General features: G+C 40.8%; 1 protein-coding gene across 1 annotated transcript; it reads right to left on the reverse strand.

Annotated features, from left to right (window-relative positions):
• Positions 1 to 1155: 1155 nt before the first annotated feature.
• On the reverse strand, positions 1156 to 15809 carry LOC106592039 (troponin I, fast skeletal muscle-like). Its single transcript, XM_014183339.3, has 7 exons — positions 15627 to 15809; positions 10428 to 10461; positions 10247 to 10283; positions 9529 to 9657; positions 9116 to 9205; positions 2753 to 2929; positions 1156 to 2431 (listed from the first exon to the last, which is right to left on the reverse strand). The coding sequence occupies exons 2-7, from the start codon at positions 10433 to 10435 to the stop codon at positions 2348 to 2350; spliced, it is 525 nt and encodes a 174-aa protein (XP_014038814.1). The 5' UTR covers positions 10436 to 10461; positions 15627 to 15809; the 3' UTR covers positions 1156 to 2347.
• Between the last annotated feature and the right edge of the window lie 3375 nt (positions 15810 to 19184).

The raw sequence follows: 19184 nt of genomic DNA on the forward strand, positions 1-19184 counted from the left end.
GCTGACACACTCCAGCCACATGAGGTCTAGCATTGTCTTGCATTAGGAGGAACCTAGGGCCAACCGCACCAGCATATGGTCTCACAAGGGGTCTGAGGATCTCATCTCGGTACCTAATGGCAGTCAGGCTACCTCTGGCGAGCACATGGAGGGCTGTGCGGCCCCCCAAAGAAATGCCACCCTACACCAAGACTGACCCACCGCCAAACCGGTCATGCTGGAGGATGTTGCAGGCAGCAGAACGTTCCCCACGGCATCTCCAGACTCTGTCACCTCTGTCACGTGTTCAGTGTGAACCTGCTTTCATCTGTGAAGAGCACAGGGCGCCAGTGGCGAATTTGCCAATCTTGGTGTTCTCTGGCAAATGCCAAACATCCTGCAAGGTGTTGGGCTGTAAGCACAACCCCCACCTGTGGACGTCGGGCCCTCATACCACCCTCATGGAGTCTGTTTCTGACCGTTTGAGCAGACACATGCACATTTGTGGCCTGCTGGAGGTCATTTTGCAGGGCTCTGGCAGTGCTTCTCCTGCTCCTCCTTGCACAAAGGCGGAGGTAGCGGTCCTTCTGCTGGGTTGTTGCCCTCCTACGTCCTTCCTGCACGTCTCCTGATGTACTGGCCTGTCTCCTGGTAGCGCCTCCATGCTCTGGACACTATGCTGACAGACACAGCAAACCTTCTTGCCACAGCTCACATTGATGTGCCATCCTGGATGAGCTGCACTACCTGAGCCACTTGTGTGGGTTGTAGACTCCGTCTCATGCTACCACTAGAGTGAAAGCACCGCCAGCATACAAAAGTGACCAAAACATCAGCCAGGAAGCATAGGAACTGAGAAGGGGTCTGTGGTCCCCACCTGCAGAACCACTCCTTTATTGGGGGTGTCTTGCTAATTGCCTATAATTTCCACCTGTTGTCTATTCCATTTGCACAACAGCATGTGACATTTATTGTCAATCAGTGTTGCTTCCTAAGTGGACAGTTTGATTTCACAGAAGTGTGATTGACTTGGAGTTACATTGTGTTGTTTAAGTGTTCCCTTTATTTTTTTGAGCGGTGTATATCAAAGCAGGCATAGGTAAGGTGATGGTATAACAGCTGTGGGAAATTCAATTACCTTTTGTAGCAGTAGCAGAAAGGCATACAGAAAATAAATCATGTTTTTTTTCACCAAATCATTTATTTTCAGAAATTGAATTGGAACAAAGGAATAAAGTAGTATACAGTACTACAGGTTGTTTTGATTAAACACATTAACATCTGTCACAACAGTCCCAGAGAGATGGAACTACCTCTTAGATACATTAACAATTCATTAACATCTGTCACAACAGTCCCAGAGAGATGGAACTACCTCTTAGATACATTAACAATTCATTAACATCTGTCACAACAGTCCCAGAGAGATGGAACTACCTCTTAGATACCATAACAATTCATTAACATCTGTCACAACAGTCCCAGAGAGATGGAACTACCTCTTAGATACCATAACAATTCATGAACATCTGTCACAACAGTCCCAGAGAGATGGAACTACCTCTTAGATACCATAACAATTCATTAACATCTGTCACAACAGTCCCAGAGAGATGGAACTACCTCTTAGATACCATAACAATTCATTAACATCTGTCACAACAGTCCCAGAGAGATGGAACTACCTCTTAGATACATTAACAATTCATTAACATCTGTCACAACAGACCCAGAGAGATGGAACTACCTCTTAGATACCATAACAATTCATTAACATCTGTCACAACAGTCCCAGAGAGATGGAACTACCTCTTAGATACCATAACAATTCATTAACATCTGTCACAACAGTCCCAGAGAGATGGAACTACCTCTTAGATACCATAACAATTAATTTACATCTGTCACAACAGTCCCAGAGAGATGGAACTACCTCTTAGATACCATAACAATTCATTAACATCTGTCACAACAGTCCCAGAGAGATGGAACTACCTCTTAGATACCATAACAATTCATTAACATCTGTCACAACAGTCCCAGAGAGATGGAACTACCTCTTAGATACCATAACAATTCATTAACATCTGTCACAACAGTCCCAGAGAGATGGAACTACCTCTTAGATACCATAACAATTCATTAACATCTGTCACAACAGTCCCAGAGAGATGGAACTACCTCTTAGATACCATAGCAATTCATGAACATCTGTCACAACAGTCCTACAGAGATGGAACTACCTCTTAGATTAATTGAGCCAGAGACGAAAACAAACAAACGATCAAACGAGTCGTATCTGGATAACTTAGTAACCAAAGGCAGAAGGTTGTTCAAGCGGTCTCAAACATCTTTCTGTCTGGAACATCTACTCCTTATTAGTCTCAAACATCTTCTTTCTGTCTGATTTGTCTTCAATGTTCTTACGCCAGTCACCCACAGATTCTTTGTCCTGAGTGGGAAGAGAAGCAGATCAAATATATTAGTGTACATTTTGATGTGTTGGATCCATGTATGTTTGTTTCTATGTGCATTTGAGTAATACAACAATTAATCCCAAATAAAAAAACAACGACTCAGAATCATCCACATTGGAGTGCTGAGTTGAAATACAGTATATACACTATAGCAGTAGTTTCACCACTTGCTAATGTATCAGATTACACTCACATTATTTGTAATATAACATTTGGTATCAGCAGTGGGATCCTCTTGAACTCTCATACAACGAACTCTACTGATATTAAGTTATAGTATTGGGAAGCAACCCTACCTCTTCCTTGACCTCCTTCTTGACCTGCTTCAGGTTGGACCTCAGATCCATGGACACCTTGTGTTTGGAGCCCAGCAGAGCCTGGAGCATAGCTTCAGCAGACATACGCACTTTCTTCAGGACGGGCTTCTTGAACTTTCCCTTCAGGTCCTGTACTTTTATCTGCAGATCCTCAATCTGGAGAGAGAGAGAGAGAGAGAGACCGAGAAACCGAGAGAGAGACAGAGAGACAGAGAGAGACCAAGAGAGACAGTGAGATAGAGAGACAGAGAGAGAAAGAGAGACTATACACACTACACACACTACATGCACACCACATAACAGATATAACCCCACCTCTTTATCATTACAGTATAACAGATATAACTCCACCTCTTTATCATTACAGATCAGATATAACCCCACCTCTTTATCATTACAGTATAACAGATATACCCCACCTCTTTATCAATACAGTATAACATATATAACCCCACCTCTTTATCATTACAGTATAACAGATATAACTCCACCTCTTTATCAATACAGTATAACAGATATAACCAGACCTCTTTATCATTACAGTATAACAGATATAACCCCACCTCTTTATCATTACAGTATAACAGATATAACCCCACCTCTTTATCATTACAGATCAGATATAACTCCACCTCTTTATCAATACAGTATAACAGATATAACCCCACCTCTTTATCATTACAGTATAACAGATATAACCCCACCTCTTTATCATTACAGATCAGATATAACCCCACCTCTTTATCATTACAGTATAAATCCTGTTAGGGCTAGGGGGCAGTATTGACACGGCTGGATAAAAAACATACCCGATTTAATCTGGTTACCACTCCTACCCAGTAACTAGAATATGCATATACTTATTACATATGGATAGAAAACACCCTAAAGTTTCTAAAACTGTTTGAATGGTGTCTGTGGGTATAACAGAACTCAAATGGCAGGTCAAAACCTGAGAGATTCCTTTACAGGAAGTGGCCTGTCTGACCATTTCTTGAACTTCTTTTCCATCTCTATCTTTTACTAAGGATCTCTGCTCTAACGTGACACTTCCCACGTCTTCCATAGGCGCTCAGAGCCCGGGAAAAAACAGAATGTCGTCATTCCAGCCCCAGGCTGAAACACATTATCGCCTTTCTCAAGTGGCCGATCAAGGGACTCTGGGCTTATGCGCGTGACCCGACCGCCCCCGCCTTTGTGATTTTTTTCCTCTGTTTGCCGAAAAGGAGATTCCCTGTCGGAATATTATCGCTTTTCTACGAGAAAAATGGCGTAAAAATTGATTTTAAACAGCGGTTGACATGCTTCGAAGTACGGTAATGGAATATTTAGAATTTTTTTGTCACGAATTGCGCCATGTGCGCGACCCTTCTTTACCATTTCGGATAGTGTCTGGAACGCACGAACAAAACGCCGCTATTCGGATATAACGATGGATTATTTTGGACCAAACCAACATTTGTTATTGAAGTAGCAGTCCTGGGAGTGCATTCTGACGAAGACAACAAAAGGTAATCAAACTTTTATAATAGTAAATATGATTATGGTGAGTGCTAAACTTGCCAGGTGTCTAAATAGCTAGCCCGTGATGCCTGGGCTATGTACTTAGAATATTGCAAAATGTGCTTTCACCAAAAAGCTATTTTAAAATCGGACATATCGAGTGCATAGAGGAGGTCTGTATCTATAATTCTTAAAATAATTGTTATGCTTTTTGTGAACGTTTATCGTGAGTAATTTAGTAAAATGTTAGCGAATTCCCCGGAAGTTTGTGGGGGGTATGCTAGTTCTGAACGTCACATGCTAATGTAAAAAGCTGTTTTTTGATATAAATATGAACTTGTTTGAACAAAACATGCACGTATTGTATAACATAATGTCCTAGGGTTGTCATCTGATGAAGATCATCAAAGGTGAGTGCTGCATTTAGCTGTCTTCTGGGTTTTGGTGACATTATATGCTGGCTTGAAAAATGGGTGTCTGATTATTTCTGGCTTGGTACTCTGCTGACATAATCTAATGTTTTGCTTTCGTTTTAAAGCCTTTTTGAAATCGGACAGTGTGGTTAGATTAACGAGAGTCTTGTCTTTAAATAGCTGTAAAATAGTCATATGTTTGAGAAATTGAAGTAATAGGATTTTTAAGGTTTTGAAAATCGCGCCACAGGCTTAAAGTGGCTGTTACGTAGGTGGGACGAATTCGTCCCGCCTAGCCCAGAGAGGATATCAGATATAACCCCACCTCTTTATCATTACAGTATAACAGATATAACCCCACCTCTTTATCATTACAGTATAACAGATATAACTCCACCTCTTTATCAATACAGTATAACAGATATAACCCCACCTCTTTATCATTACAGTATAACAGATATAACTCCACCTCTTTATTATTACAGCTCAGATATAACCCCACCTCTTTATCATTACAGTATAACAGATATAACCCCACCTCTTTATCATTACAGTATAACATATATAACCCCACCTCTTTATCATTACAGTATATCAGATATAACACCACCTCTTTATCAATACATTATAACAGATATAACCCCACCTCTTTATCATTACAGTATAACAGATATAACCCCACCTCTTTATCATTATAGATCAGATATAACCCCACCTCTTTATCATTACAGTATAACAGATATAACCCCACCTCTTTATCATTACAGTATAACAGATATAACCCCACCTCTTTATCATTACAGTATAACAGATATAACCCCACCTCTTTATCATTACAGTATAACAGATATAACTCCACCTCTTTATCAATACAGTATCACAGATATAACCCCACCTCTTTATCATTACAGATCAGATATAACCCACCTCTTTATCATTACAGATCAGATATAACCCCACCTCTTTATCATTACAGATCAGATATAACCCCACCTCTTTATCATTACAGTATATCAGATATAACCCCACCTCTTTATCAATACATTATAACAGATATAACCCCACCTCTTTATCATTACAGTATAACAGATATAACCCCACCTCTTTATCATTACAGATCAGATATAACCCACCTCTTTATCATTCCAGTATAACAGATATAACCCCACCTCTTTATCATTACAGTATAACAGATATAACCCCACCTCTTTATCATTACAGATCAGATATAACCCCACCTCTTTATCATTACAGTATAACAGATATAACCCCACCTCTTTATCATTACAGATCAGATATAACCCACCTCTTTATCATTACAGTATAACAGATATAACCCACCTCTTTATCATTACAGTATAACAGATATAACCCCACCTCTTTATCATTACAGTATATGAGATATAACCCCACCTCTTTATCAATACAGTATAACAGATATAACTCCACCTCTTTATCATTACAGTATAACAGATATAACCCCACCTCTTTATCATTACAGTATATGAGATATAACCCCACCTCTTTATCAATACAGTATAACAGATATAACCCCACCTCTTTATCATTACAGTATAACAGATATAACCCCACCTCTTTATCATTACAGTATAACAGATATAACCCCACCTCTGTATCATTACAGTATAACAGATATAACCCCACCTCTTTATCAATACAGTATAACAGATATAACTCCACCTCTTTATTATTACAGTATAACAGATATAACTCCACCTCTTTATCATTACAGTATAACAGATATAACCCCACCTCTTTATCATTACAGTATAACAGATATAACCCCACCTCTTTATCATTACAGATCAGATATAACCCCACCTCTTTATCATTCCAGTATAACAGATATAACCCCACCTCTGTATCATTACAGTATAACAGATATAACCCCACCTCTGTATCATTACAGTATAACAGATATAACCCCACCTCTTTATCAATACAGTATAACAGATATAACTCCACCTCTTTATTATTACAGTATAACAGATATAACTCCACCTCTTTATCATTACAGTATAACATCTATAACCCCATCTCATTATCATTACAGATCAGATATAACCCCACCTCTTTATCATTACAGATCAGATATAACCCACCTCTTTATCATTCCAGTATAACAGATATAACCCCACCTCTTTATCATTACAGTATAACAGATATAACCCCACCTCTTTATCATTACAGATCAGATATAACCCCACCTCTTTATCATTCCAGTATAACAGATATAACCCCACCTCTTTATCATTACAGTATAACAGATATAACCCACCTCTTTATCATTACATTATAACAGATATAACCCCACCTCTTTATCATTACAGATCAGATATAACCCCACCTCTTTATCATTACAGATCAGATATAACCCCACCTCTTTATCATTACAGTATAACAGATATAACCCCACCTCTTTATCATTACAGTATAACAGATAAAACCCCACCTCTTTATCATTACAGTATAACAGATAAAACCCCACCTCTGTATCATTACAGTATAACAGATATAACCCCACCTCTTTATCATTACAGATCAGATATAACCCCACCTCTTTATCATTACAGATCAGATATAACCCCACCTCTTTATCATTACAGTATAACAGATATAACCCCACCTCTTTATCAATACAGTATAACAGATATAACCCCACCTCTTTATCATTACAGATCAGATATAACCCCACCTCTGTATCATTACAGTATAACAGATATAACCCCACCTCTTTATCATTACAGTATAACAGATATAACCCCACCTCTTTATCAATACAGATCAGATATAACCCCACCTCTTTATCATTACAGTATAACAGATATAACCCCACCTCTTTATCATTACAGTATAACAGATATAACCCAGACCTCTTTATCATTACAGTATAACAGATATAACCCCACCTCTTTATCATTACAGTATAACAGATATAACCCCACCTCTTTATCATTACAGTATAACAGATATAACCCCACCTCTTTATCATATACAGTATAACAGATATAACCCCACCTCTTTATCATTACAGATCAGATATAACCCCACCTCTTTATCATTACAGTATAACAGATATAACCCCACCTCTTTATCAATACAGTATAACAGATATAACCCCACCTCTTTATCATTACAGATCAGATATAACCCCACCTCTTTATCATTACAGTATAACAGATATAACCCCACCTCTTTATCATTACAGTATAACAGATATAACCCCACCTCTTTATCATTACAGATAACAGATATAACCCCACCTCTTTATCATTACAGTATAACAGATATAACCCCACCTCTTTATCAATACAGTATAACAGATATAACCCCACCTCTTTATCATTACAGTATAACAGATATAACCCCACCTCTTTATCATTACAGATCAGATATAACCCCACCTCTTTATCATTACAGTATAACAGCTATAACCCCACCTCTTTATCAATACAGTATAACAGATATAACCCCACCTCTTTATCATTACAGATCAGATATAACCCCACCTCTTTATCATTACAGTATAACAGATATAACCCCACCTCTTTATCAATACAGTATAACAGATATAACCCCACCTCTTTATCATTACAGATCAGATATAACCCCACCTCTTTATCATTACAGATCAGATATAACCCCACCTCTTTATCATTACAGTATAACAGATATAACCCCACCTCTTTATCATTACAGATCAGATATAACCCCACCTCTTTATCATTACAGATCAGATATAACCCCACCTCTTTATCATTACAGATCAGATATAACCCCACCTCTTTATCATTACAGATCAGATATAACCCCACCTCTTTATCATTACAGATCAGATATAACCCACCTCTTTATCATTACAGTATAACAGATATAACCCCACCTCTTTATCATTACAGTATAACAGATATAACCCCACCTCTTTATCATTACAGATCAGATATAACCCCACCTCTTTATCATTACAGATCAGATATAACCCCACCTCTTTATCATTACAGTATAACAGATATAACCCACCTCTTTATCATTACAGTATAACAGATATAACCCCACCTCTTTATCAATACAGATCAGATATTACCCCACCTCTTTATCATTACATATCAGATATAACCCCACCTCTTTATCATTACAGTATAACAGATATAACCCACCTCTTTATCATTACAGTATATCAGATATAACCCCACCTCTTTATCATTACATTATAACAGATATAACCCCACCTCTTTATCATTACAGATCAGATATAACCCCACCTCTTTATCATTACAGTATAACAGATATAACCCCACCTCTTTATCCTTACAGTATAACAGATATAACCCCACCTCTTTATCATTACAGTATAACAGATATAACCCCAACTCTTTATCATTACAGTATAACAGATATAACTGACCTCTTTATCACTTTTTCCAACTTTGCTGCCCAGGTCGTATCTCTCCTCATCTATCACATCAATCCTCTGGTGCATCTTCTTACACAGGTCCTGTTCAGAGACAATCACAGCGACTCATAACACGACACAGACAGCCAATGTGTTACATTACAAACATTGTTGTTAAAAGGGATATTAATCATGTAAAATGCAATCCAATTGTACTGTTATATTGTGAAAGGAAACGATAACAACTACAACTGGCATTAACACAGACAGCCCAATTCTGATATTTTTATACTAATTGGTCTATTGACCAATCACATCAGGTCTTTTCATATTAAATATTTTTCAGAGGTGATTGGTCAACAGAACAATTAGTGAAAAAAATTATCAGAATTGGGCTGCCTGTCTCAACGCAGCCTATGCGATACCTGGAGTTCTGCAATGGATCCTGTGAGCTGCAGGGGAGCGATATTTTCACTCATGTACTGCTTCCTGTCCTCTAAAGACTGGGCTTCCTCTTGTGCTATCAGTTCCTGGGCGATCTGGAGCATCAAACTCTGAGGGACAGCAACAACACAGCAACCGTTTTTTATTTTTACGTACTTGACAGATGCTTTATCTGAAGCATTTTACAGACATTTCCATGAGATTTATATTTCAGTGGGTGTGTTGATCTAGTTACGGTAGAAGGTTTGAATCCTAAGCAACCTGCCTACACATAGCTGGAAGTACAATACCAACATAGTTACTGTAGTAGGTCAAAGCTGTGGGCTGGAAAACCTTGGTAGAGCATGGGTGAAATAGGCATTGCGGTGCTCATGTGAATCACTGTTTTTCGGCTTCAGACCAATGCCTATTCTCATTTAAAATGTAGTTTTTTTGTTTTTAATTTAGTCATGTCTTACTAAGGGATAGGCCTTAAAACAGTGATTGTCTTTTATATTTTTGAATTGTTAATATCACATTTGTTATCGGAAAATGGTTGGATTGTTTGTATAAATCGTACAAATCACAAGTGTCATTTTTGTCATGATGTTTAAGAGGTAAGAGATCTCTAAGCCGTTTATATAAGATCTCTGTTGAGTCACTAACTGGATAGAATCTTAGAGAGGTCATGAAGAAGTCATGGAAGTTGCCGTTGGTTACCTTCAGATGATGCTTGCGGCTCGATGACATCTTTTTCCTGTCAGAAAGAGTGAGTACAATTAATGTCATTCTCTTGTTGTTCAGGAACAGGTATGACCATTTTGTAAAAGAAAGACAATTCTGGATATATGCAAGATATTCTGTAAATGTTTTCCTAATGTTGAAATCCACTTTTACTCACTCAGACATGATGGCTGTTTGGTCTTTTCACCTTTCTGAGGAAGAAGTAAAAACACTATTGTTAAATTATATTCTGCTGGTTTTAAACAATGAATTCCATCCAATGAAAAAAACGACACAAAGTTGTACGGCAGGCATGGCACACATATGCCAGTTCCAAGGAAGATCCCCTATCATGTTCCTTGTTCCTTTACTTAACAACCAAATCATCAAATTATCATAATCCAGCTTTCTCCTCCAAATGCCAGAGTGGTGGATCGGATTACTATGGCTGCGTTTACACGTGCAGCCCAATTCTGATCCTTTTCCACTAATTGATCTTTTGACCAATCAGATCAACTCTTTTAACCAATCAGATCAACTCTTTTAACCAATCAGATCAACTCCTTTGCCAAGAGTTAGGCAAACGCTCAGAATTGGTTTGCCTGTGTTGTCTAATCCCCTCACTCCCCATGGTGGTATGTTTACAGCACTACAACAGTCCACAGTTTTGTGTGCATACTGCCACCTGGTGAGAAGTGTGTGAAAAGTCAACAAATCCAAGAATATGCCTCTGAGTCCCAAATGGCACCCTTTCCCCTATATAGTGCACTACTTTTGACCAGAGTCCAATGGCACTCTATTCCCTTATAGTGCACTATATAGGGGTTAGGCTGCCATTTGGGATGCAACCCTGGAGCCTTCTAGAAGTGTCTTCTGTCAGGTTTCAGATCTCAATTACACAATAAGAGCGAGCACTAAAAACAGCCTCCATAAAATCTATCAACAGCCAACTATTAAAGACATGACATGACCGTTTGTGGTGAATCTACTGAGTCACTAGACTACATTAGATTCAGTTCTAGGTGATCAATCAACCCAACAAGCAAAACAGCTTTTACAAATGACTAAAGCTAGTCTCCACAACATGAGAACCTGGTTCAAAGTGTGTTTCCACCATGCAGTAAGATGACTCAACTGAGCACAACATGATGATCAGAGGCAATACAGCATGTAGACATTCTTCCCTTGGTCAGGGAGCATCCTTCCCTTGGTCAGGGAGCATCCTTCCCTTGGTCAGGGAGCATCCTTCCCTTGGTCAGGGAGCATCCTTCCCTTGGTCAGGGAGCATCCTTCCCTTGGTCAGGGAGCATTCTTCCCTTGGTCAGGGAGCATCCTTCCCTTGGTCAGGGAGCATTCTTCCCTTGGTCAGGGAGAATCCTTCCCTTGGTCAGGGAGCATTCTTCCCTTGGTCAGGGAGCATTCTTCCCTTGGTCAGGGAGCACCCTTCCCTTGGTCAGGGAGCATTCATTCTTCCCTTGGTCAGGGAGCATTCTTCCCTTGGTCAGGGAGCACCCTTCCCTTGGTCAGGGAGCATTCATTCTTCCCTTGGTCAGGGAGAATTCTTCCCTTGGTCAGGGAGCATTCATTCTTCCCTTGGTCAGGGAGCATCCTTCCCTTGGTCAGGGAGGATCCTTCCCTTGGTCAGGGATCATAGTAGGACCTCTTTCTATTAGTAGGCTACTAAGGTAAGCATGTCTGTCTTGGTATCATACACATACAATGTCTATTTATTTATCACTCCAGTGTAAATTGCTAAATTGTAATTACTTCGCCACTATTGGCCTATTTATTGCCTTACCTCCTTACTTCATTTGCACACACTGTATACAGATTTTTCTATTGTGTTATTGACTGTGCGTTTGTTTATCCTGTGATTGTTGTTTTTGTCGCACCTGGTTAAATAAAGGTGAAATATATTTTAAAAAATTTAACTACCAATCACGGCCGGTTGTGATACAGCCTGGAATAGTCTATGCCTCCCCCAGGGACCACTATGTTACAAAGTCTTCATCATCTTCAACAACAACAACAACTATAACATAAAGCAAAAGGTTGGCCATAAAGTATACAATGTGTTACGTCACTAAATAAAGTATTTTCAATTCAAATTGTACATCTATGTTTTCTATCATTTTTCTGTCAACTGATATACAGTGGAAAACACATGAAAACACTGAAAGAGACGTAGGGAATGAAACTAGCAGCTAAGTTTAGCTATAAGTCTCCTGATTGCCATTAAGATCTGATACTGTGTGAGGTATCAGCTGTTCTCACCACGACTTGGCTGTTACAGACAGAAACAAACAACCTTCAGCCAGGACACGTTCTAAAGTGCATAAGATTTTTCCTAAAGGTCTTCAACTTCAAAGAGGAAATTAATATTCCTATTCACTGTAATACTTGGATTATTACTGAGTATTATTGAGTATTACTGACTACTATCGACTATTACCGACTATCACTGACTACTACCGACTACTACATTTTTATTTTGTTTTTACATTTTTATTCATTTAGCAGACGCTCTTATCCCAGAGCGACTTACAGTAGTGAATGCATACATTTCATACATTTCATTTCATGCATTTTTTTATTTATTTATTTATTTATTTTGTACTGGCCCACCATGGGAATCGAACCCACAACCCTGGCGTTGCACACACCATGCTGGCGTTGCACACACCATGCTGGCGTTGCAAACACCATGCTCTACCAACTGAGCCACAGCCCCGACCCGACAGGCTGTCACGTTGTCACTGTTTTGTGACCATAAGAATAAAATAGAAAATACATGTCATTTAAATAGATCACAAAAAAATAGATCTGATTTTAAAAACCATATAGTGAAACCCCAGCGATATGAAGCCAGAACCACAGATAGCCTACATATGTAAGTGAACCACAATCTATTTTCTAATCAAACATATCATCATAGACAATATGTCTCACAGGGCCCATATTTAAAACACACCCTGGGGTAACTTAATAGGCTGGAGTGTCGGTGCTAAGTTGTTGATGAGGTCTTTGGCCCCAGTTGGTGGACGGGGCCAGAGGCAGATGGAATGGTAGCATCCTCAGATTGTAAATGAATCATGTCTGCAGGATATCTGGTGTCACCTCAGTGAGATAAACCAACATAAAGAAAAACTATCCTATGAATCTAGTCTGATTCAGGGATAGGCTGCCTGTATCATCTGTCATTAATATGGATCTAGTCTGATTCAGGGATAGGCTGCCTGTATCATCTGTCATTAATATGGATCTAGTCTGATTCAGGGATAGGCTGCCTGTATCATCTGTCATTAATAAGGATCTAGTCTGATTCAGGGATAGGCTGCCTGTATCATCTGTCATTAATATGGATCTAGTCTGATTCAGGGATAGGCTGCCTGTATCATCTGTCATTAATATGGATCTAGTCTGATTCAGGGATAGGCTGCCTGTATCATCTGTCATTAATATGGATCTAGTCTGATTCAGGTATAGGCCGCCTGTATCATCTGTCATTAATATGTATCTAGTCTGATTCAGGGATAGGCTGCCTGTATCATCTGTCATTAATATGTATCTAGTCTGATTCAGGGATAGGCTGCCTCTATCATCTGTCATTACTATGGATCTAGTCTGATTCAGGGATAGGCTGCCTGTATCATCTGTCATTAATATGAATCTAGTCTGATTCAGGGATAGGCTGCCTGTATTTATTTTTTAAATGTATTTAACCTTTATTTAACTAGGCAAGTCAGTTAAGAACCAATTCTTATTTACAATGATGGCCTAGTGTAACAGTATAGCTTCCATCCCTCTCCTCGCCTTGAACCAGGGACCCTCTGCACACATCAACAACAGTCACCCGTGAAGCCTTGTTAACCATCGCGCCACAAAAGCCACGACCCTTGCAGAGCAAGGGGAACAACTACCTCAGGTCTCAGAGCGAGTGACGTCACCCGATTGAAACGCTATTAGCGCGCACCACCGCTAACTAGCCAGCCATTTCACATCAGCTACACTAGGAACAGTGGGTTAACTGCCTTGTTCAGGGGCAGAACGACATATTTTTACCTTGTCAGCTCTGGGATTCGATCTAACAACCTTTCGGTTACTGGTCCAACACTAACCACTAGGCTTCCTGCCGACCCGTGATTTGTAATTTGTCATTACGGATCAGAAAATGTTCTCACTCTGAAATGCTTTTTCCTAATTGACTTTTGATATTTGGTGAATTTGGTTCACTGTGACATCTCAGATATCATTTTTCAACATTAAGAGGATATTTAAATGTCTGTGAGGTTCCCATCCATCATTGTCATTACGAATCGTAAAAGATGGCGTTCCGTTGAAATGCCTATAACCTTTAATACTGCATGGGTCCATTATCCTGCTTCACCTACACTAAGATACTTAAGACGTGTGATCTCACACAACTTCAGACCCAAACCCTTTCAGACAGTTAATGAACACATCATATTAAACCGTTATGACATCGCTGTCTGATCTCTTCTTGGATTCAGACACTTCACACATGAATATGAACATTCCCCAACACACAGTTAACCAATTAACCAATCAGATACATTATGAGGTAGAGATGGGAAAATACCTTGATGAAGGAATCAGCCATAACGTATTGATTTAAAAAATGAAATGGAGATTTTTCTAATCCATTGTGCTACTAACAGCCACAACTGACAGAAACACAGGACTCCATTAGTTCAGGTGACCACAGCTCATTCCTCATGTTATCACCTCATCATGACCAAAACCACCAAACACAGAAAACAGGTGTTCCAGACCAGAGCAATGCTAGTGTTCCCAGTGGTACTATAGCTAAACTAAGACAGGGACACAACCTAATCTCACACACACACAGAGAGAGAGGGGCTCACCTATGAGTTAACTAATGATAGACATTTATGATTCATACGTTCAGTGTACCATAGTTGAACTAGGACAGAGGACAGACAACTATATCTCACACACACACACACCACACACACACACACACACACACACACACACACACACAGGATCAGGCAGACCAGAGATGATCAGACAGGATCAGAGAGGATCAGACAGAACAGAGAGGATCAGAGAGGATCAGGCAGACCAGAGAGGATCAGACAGACCAGGGAGGATCAGGCAGACCAGACAGAACAGAGGGGCTCAGAGAGGATCAGGCAGACCAGAGAGGATCAGACAGACCAGAGAGGATCAGGCAGACCAGACAGGATCAGACAGACCAGAGAGGATCAGGCAGACCAGACAGGATCAGACAGAACAGAGGGGCTCAGAGAGGATCAGGCAGACCAGAGAGGATCAGACAGACCAGAGAGGATCAGACAGACCAGACATGATCAGACAGAACAGAGGGGCTCACCTATGAGTTAATCCGGCCAACAGGGCAGTAGTGGTACAGAACGTGGGACTGCAGTGGCAGAAGGGAGGACTGCTGTGGGTGGCTGTAACAGCCATGGACAGACGGTTGTTTTAATGCTGTCCAGTGATGGCTCAGCACTATCCTGCCTAACTCTTTATGGACTTGAAGACCAACCCAGACCAATGGGCCGACACTCTTCTGAAAGTCTATCTCATCCCCCCAGTGCCCCCACCCTGCCCCTCCACTCCCCAGTGCCCCCACCCTGCCCCTCCACTCCCCAGTGCCCCCACCCTGCCCCTCCACTCCCTAGTGCCCTCCACCCACCCCCCCCTAGTGCCCCCCCCCACCCTGCCCCTCCACCCCCCAGTGCCCCCACCCTGCCCCTCCACTCCCTAGTGCCCCCCCCCCCCCCACACCCTGCCACCCACCCCCCAGTGCCCCACCATGCCACCCTCTCCCTCAGGCACAGACACCTACCCATCCCTTCACTTGGCAGGCTGCAGCCACTGCCCTCAGGATCCTTTCATATAAATAACCCCAGCCTTCAAGACTGTTATTCTTCTTTTATGACGTATTGACATAGTGCTGCCCCCTGCCTGTCTGACAGAGAGTAATGCCACCTAGTCCCACCTCGTCCCACCATGGGGTTTACTTCCAGGTTTACTCAACTCAGAATGACACTTATGAACAGGATATATTGTTACCGTCTAAGGGCCCAGGGTTGATTTGGAGACATGGGATTTAGTTGATTATGTTCATGGAGAACAAGTTCATCCTTTTTCTTGGTTTTTATCTCAAATGTCACCTGGCTCTCCGACGGTGTCTTAAGGAGAGTTGGGATATGTAAAAAACACATTTCCATTTCACACATGTATATTAATACACACTTGTACATGTGTGAAATAGGACAAATATTATGACTAGAGTTGGACTTTATAGATGTACTGTTTCTGTTCAGTGGTTAAGGATAAGAGGAAGTAATATGCTTGGGTAGATACTACTAGAGAAAAGCTTGAAACAACAGTTACATCTGAAGACGAGCCATTGCTTCCTGTTTTTTGGAAAGCCAAATGAAAGTGTATTGGTGTTATAGCAGACGTTCTAGTGGCTGCAGCTGGATGGTTATGTTACTGGCTCCTAACAACGCAGTAACACGTCAACAAGTACAGTCATTATTTCAAATGTAGAACAAATGGTCCGTGTTTAAAAGGTTTAAACAACAGTTACCTCTGAAGACGAGACATTGTACCTGTTTCCTGGTAAAGTAGTAAACTGTAGAAACAAGATGGCTCCATGTTATGAACAGAAAATGCATCAGCTAAAAGTAAAAATCAGCCCTTCACTGCCAAGCTGTTTCAGGTCATCTGATTTAGCTTATCAATAGGAAACCCCTCCTAACTGAGCACAGTGTTTTCAATAGGAAACCTCTTCTAACTGAGCACAGTGTATTCAATAGGAAACCCCTTCTAACTGAGCACAGTGTTTTCAATAGGAAACCTCTTCTAATTGAGCACAGTGTTTTCAATAGGAAACCCCTTCTAACTGAGCACAGTGTTTTCAATAGGAAACCCCTTCTAACTGAGCACAGTGTTTTCAATAGGAAACCCCTTCTAACTGAGCACAGTGTTTTCAATAGGAAACCCCTTCTAACTGAGCACAGTGTTTTCAATAGGAAACCCCTTCTAACTGAGCACAGTGTTTTCAATAGGAAACCCCTTCTAACTGAGCACAGTGTTTTCAAAAGGAAACCCCTTCTAACTGACTACAGTGTTTTCAATAGGAAACCCCTTCTAACTGAGCACAGTGTTTTCAATAGGAAACCCCTTCTAACTGAGCACAGTGTTTTCAATAGGAAACCTCTTCTAACTGAGCACAGTGTTTTCAATAGGAAACCCCTTCTAACTGAGCACAGTGTTTTCAATAGGAAACCCCTTCTAACTGAGCACAGTGTTTTCAATAGGAAACCCCTTCTAACTGAGCACAGTGTTTTCAATAGGAAACCCCTTCTAACTGAGCACAGTGTTTTCAATAGGAAACCCCTTCTAACTGAGCACAGTGTTTTCAATAGGAAACCCCTTCTAACTGAGCACAGTGTTTTCAATAGGAAACCCCTTCTAACTGAGCACAGTGTTTTCAATAGGAAACCCCTTCTAACTGAGCACAGTGTTTTCAATAGGAAACCCCTTCTAACTGAGCACAGTGTTTTCAATAGGAAACCTCTTCTAACTGAGCACAGTGTTTTCAATAGGAAACCCCTTCTAACTGAGCACAGTGTTTTCAATAGGAAACCTCTTCTAACTGAGCACAGTGTTTTCAATAGGGAACCCCTTCTAACTGAGCACAGTGTTTTCAATAGGAAACCCCTTCTAACTGAGCACAGTGTTTTCAATAGGAAACCCCTTCTAACTGAGCACAGTGTTTTCACTAGGAAACCCCTTCTAACTGAGCACAGTGTTTTCAATAGGAAACCCCTTCTAACTGAGCACAGTGTTTTCAATAGGAAACCCCTTCTAACTGAGCACAGTGTTTTCAATAGGAAACCCCTTCTAACTGAGCACAGTGTTTTCAATAGGAAACCCCTTCTAACTGAGCACAGTGTTTTCAATAGGAAACCCCTTCTAACTGAGCACAGTGTTTTCAATAGGAAACCCCTTCTAACTGAGCACAGTGTTTTCAATAGGAACCCCTTCTAACTGAGCACAGTGTTTTCAATAGGAAACCCCTTCTAACTGACTACAGTGTTTTCAATAGGAAACCCCTTCTAACTGAGCACAGTGTTTTCAATAGGAAACCCCTTCTAACTGAGCACAGTGTTTTCAATAGGAAACCCCTTCTAACTGAGCACAGTGTTTTCAATAGGAAACCTCTTCTAACTGAGCACAGTGTTTTCAATAGGAAACCCCTTCTAACTGAGCACAGTGTTTTCAATAGGAAACCTCTTCTAGCTGAGCACAGTGTTTTCAATAGGAAACCCCTTCTAACTGAGCACAGTGTTTTCAATAGGAAACCCCTTCTAACTGAGCACAGTGTTTTCAAAAGGAAACCCCTTCTAACTGAGCACAGTGTTTTCAATAGGAAACCCCTTCTAACTGAGCACAGTGTTTTCAATAGGAAACCCCTTCTAACTGAGCACAGTTTCTGCAGATAGTGAACTGTTAGAGATGCTTCTGTAGAACAGATGGTACAACCTGAATGTCTCCCTGTCCGTCAATGTGTTACCTGATAGAGCCATAGACAGGGTGACCAGCCCTGCAGGCTTTACCTCCAGCCCTGCTCTAACCAGCCCTCATCCTGGAGAGCTACCCTCCTGCAGGCCTTACCTCCAGCCCTGCTCTAACCAGCCCTCATCCTGGAGAGCTACCCTCCTGCAGGCCTTACCTCCAGCCCTGCTCTAACCAGCCCTCATCCTGGAGAGCTACCCTCCTGCAGGCCTTACCTCCAGCCCTGCTCTAACTAGCCCTCATCCTGGAGAGCTACCCTCCTGCAGGCCTTACCTCCAGCCCTGTTCTAACCAGCCCCCCTCCTGGAGAGCTACCCTCCTGCAGGCCTTACCTCCAG

The sequence above is a fragment of the Salmo salar genome, chromosome 11 (assembly GCF_965601325.2).
Source record: "Salmo salar chromosome 11, fSalSal1, whole genome shotgun sequence".
Classification (NCBI taxonomy): Eukaryota; Metazoa; Chordata; class Actinopteri; order Salmoniformes; family Salmonidae; genus Salmo; species Salmo salar.

Bases quoted from the DNA above. Each gene is read 5' to 3' on its own strand.
- LOC106592039 (XM_014183339.3), bottom strand. The intron at 2,930-9,115 runs GTCAGTTATATC...CTCTCTCTCCAG, and splicing joins TTGGAAAAAGTGATAAAGAG to ATTGAGGATCTGCAGATAAA. The intron at 2,432-2,752 runs GTAGGGTTGCTT...CTTCCCACTCAG, and splicing joins AGAAGGAGGTCAAGGAAGAG to GACAAAGAATCTGTGGGTGA.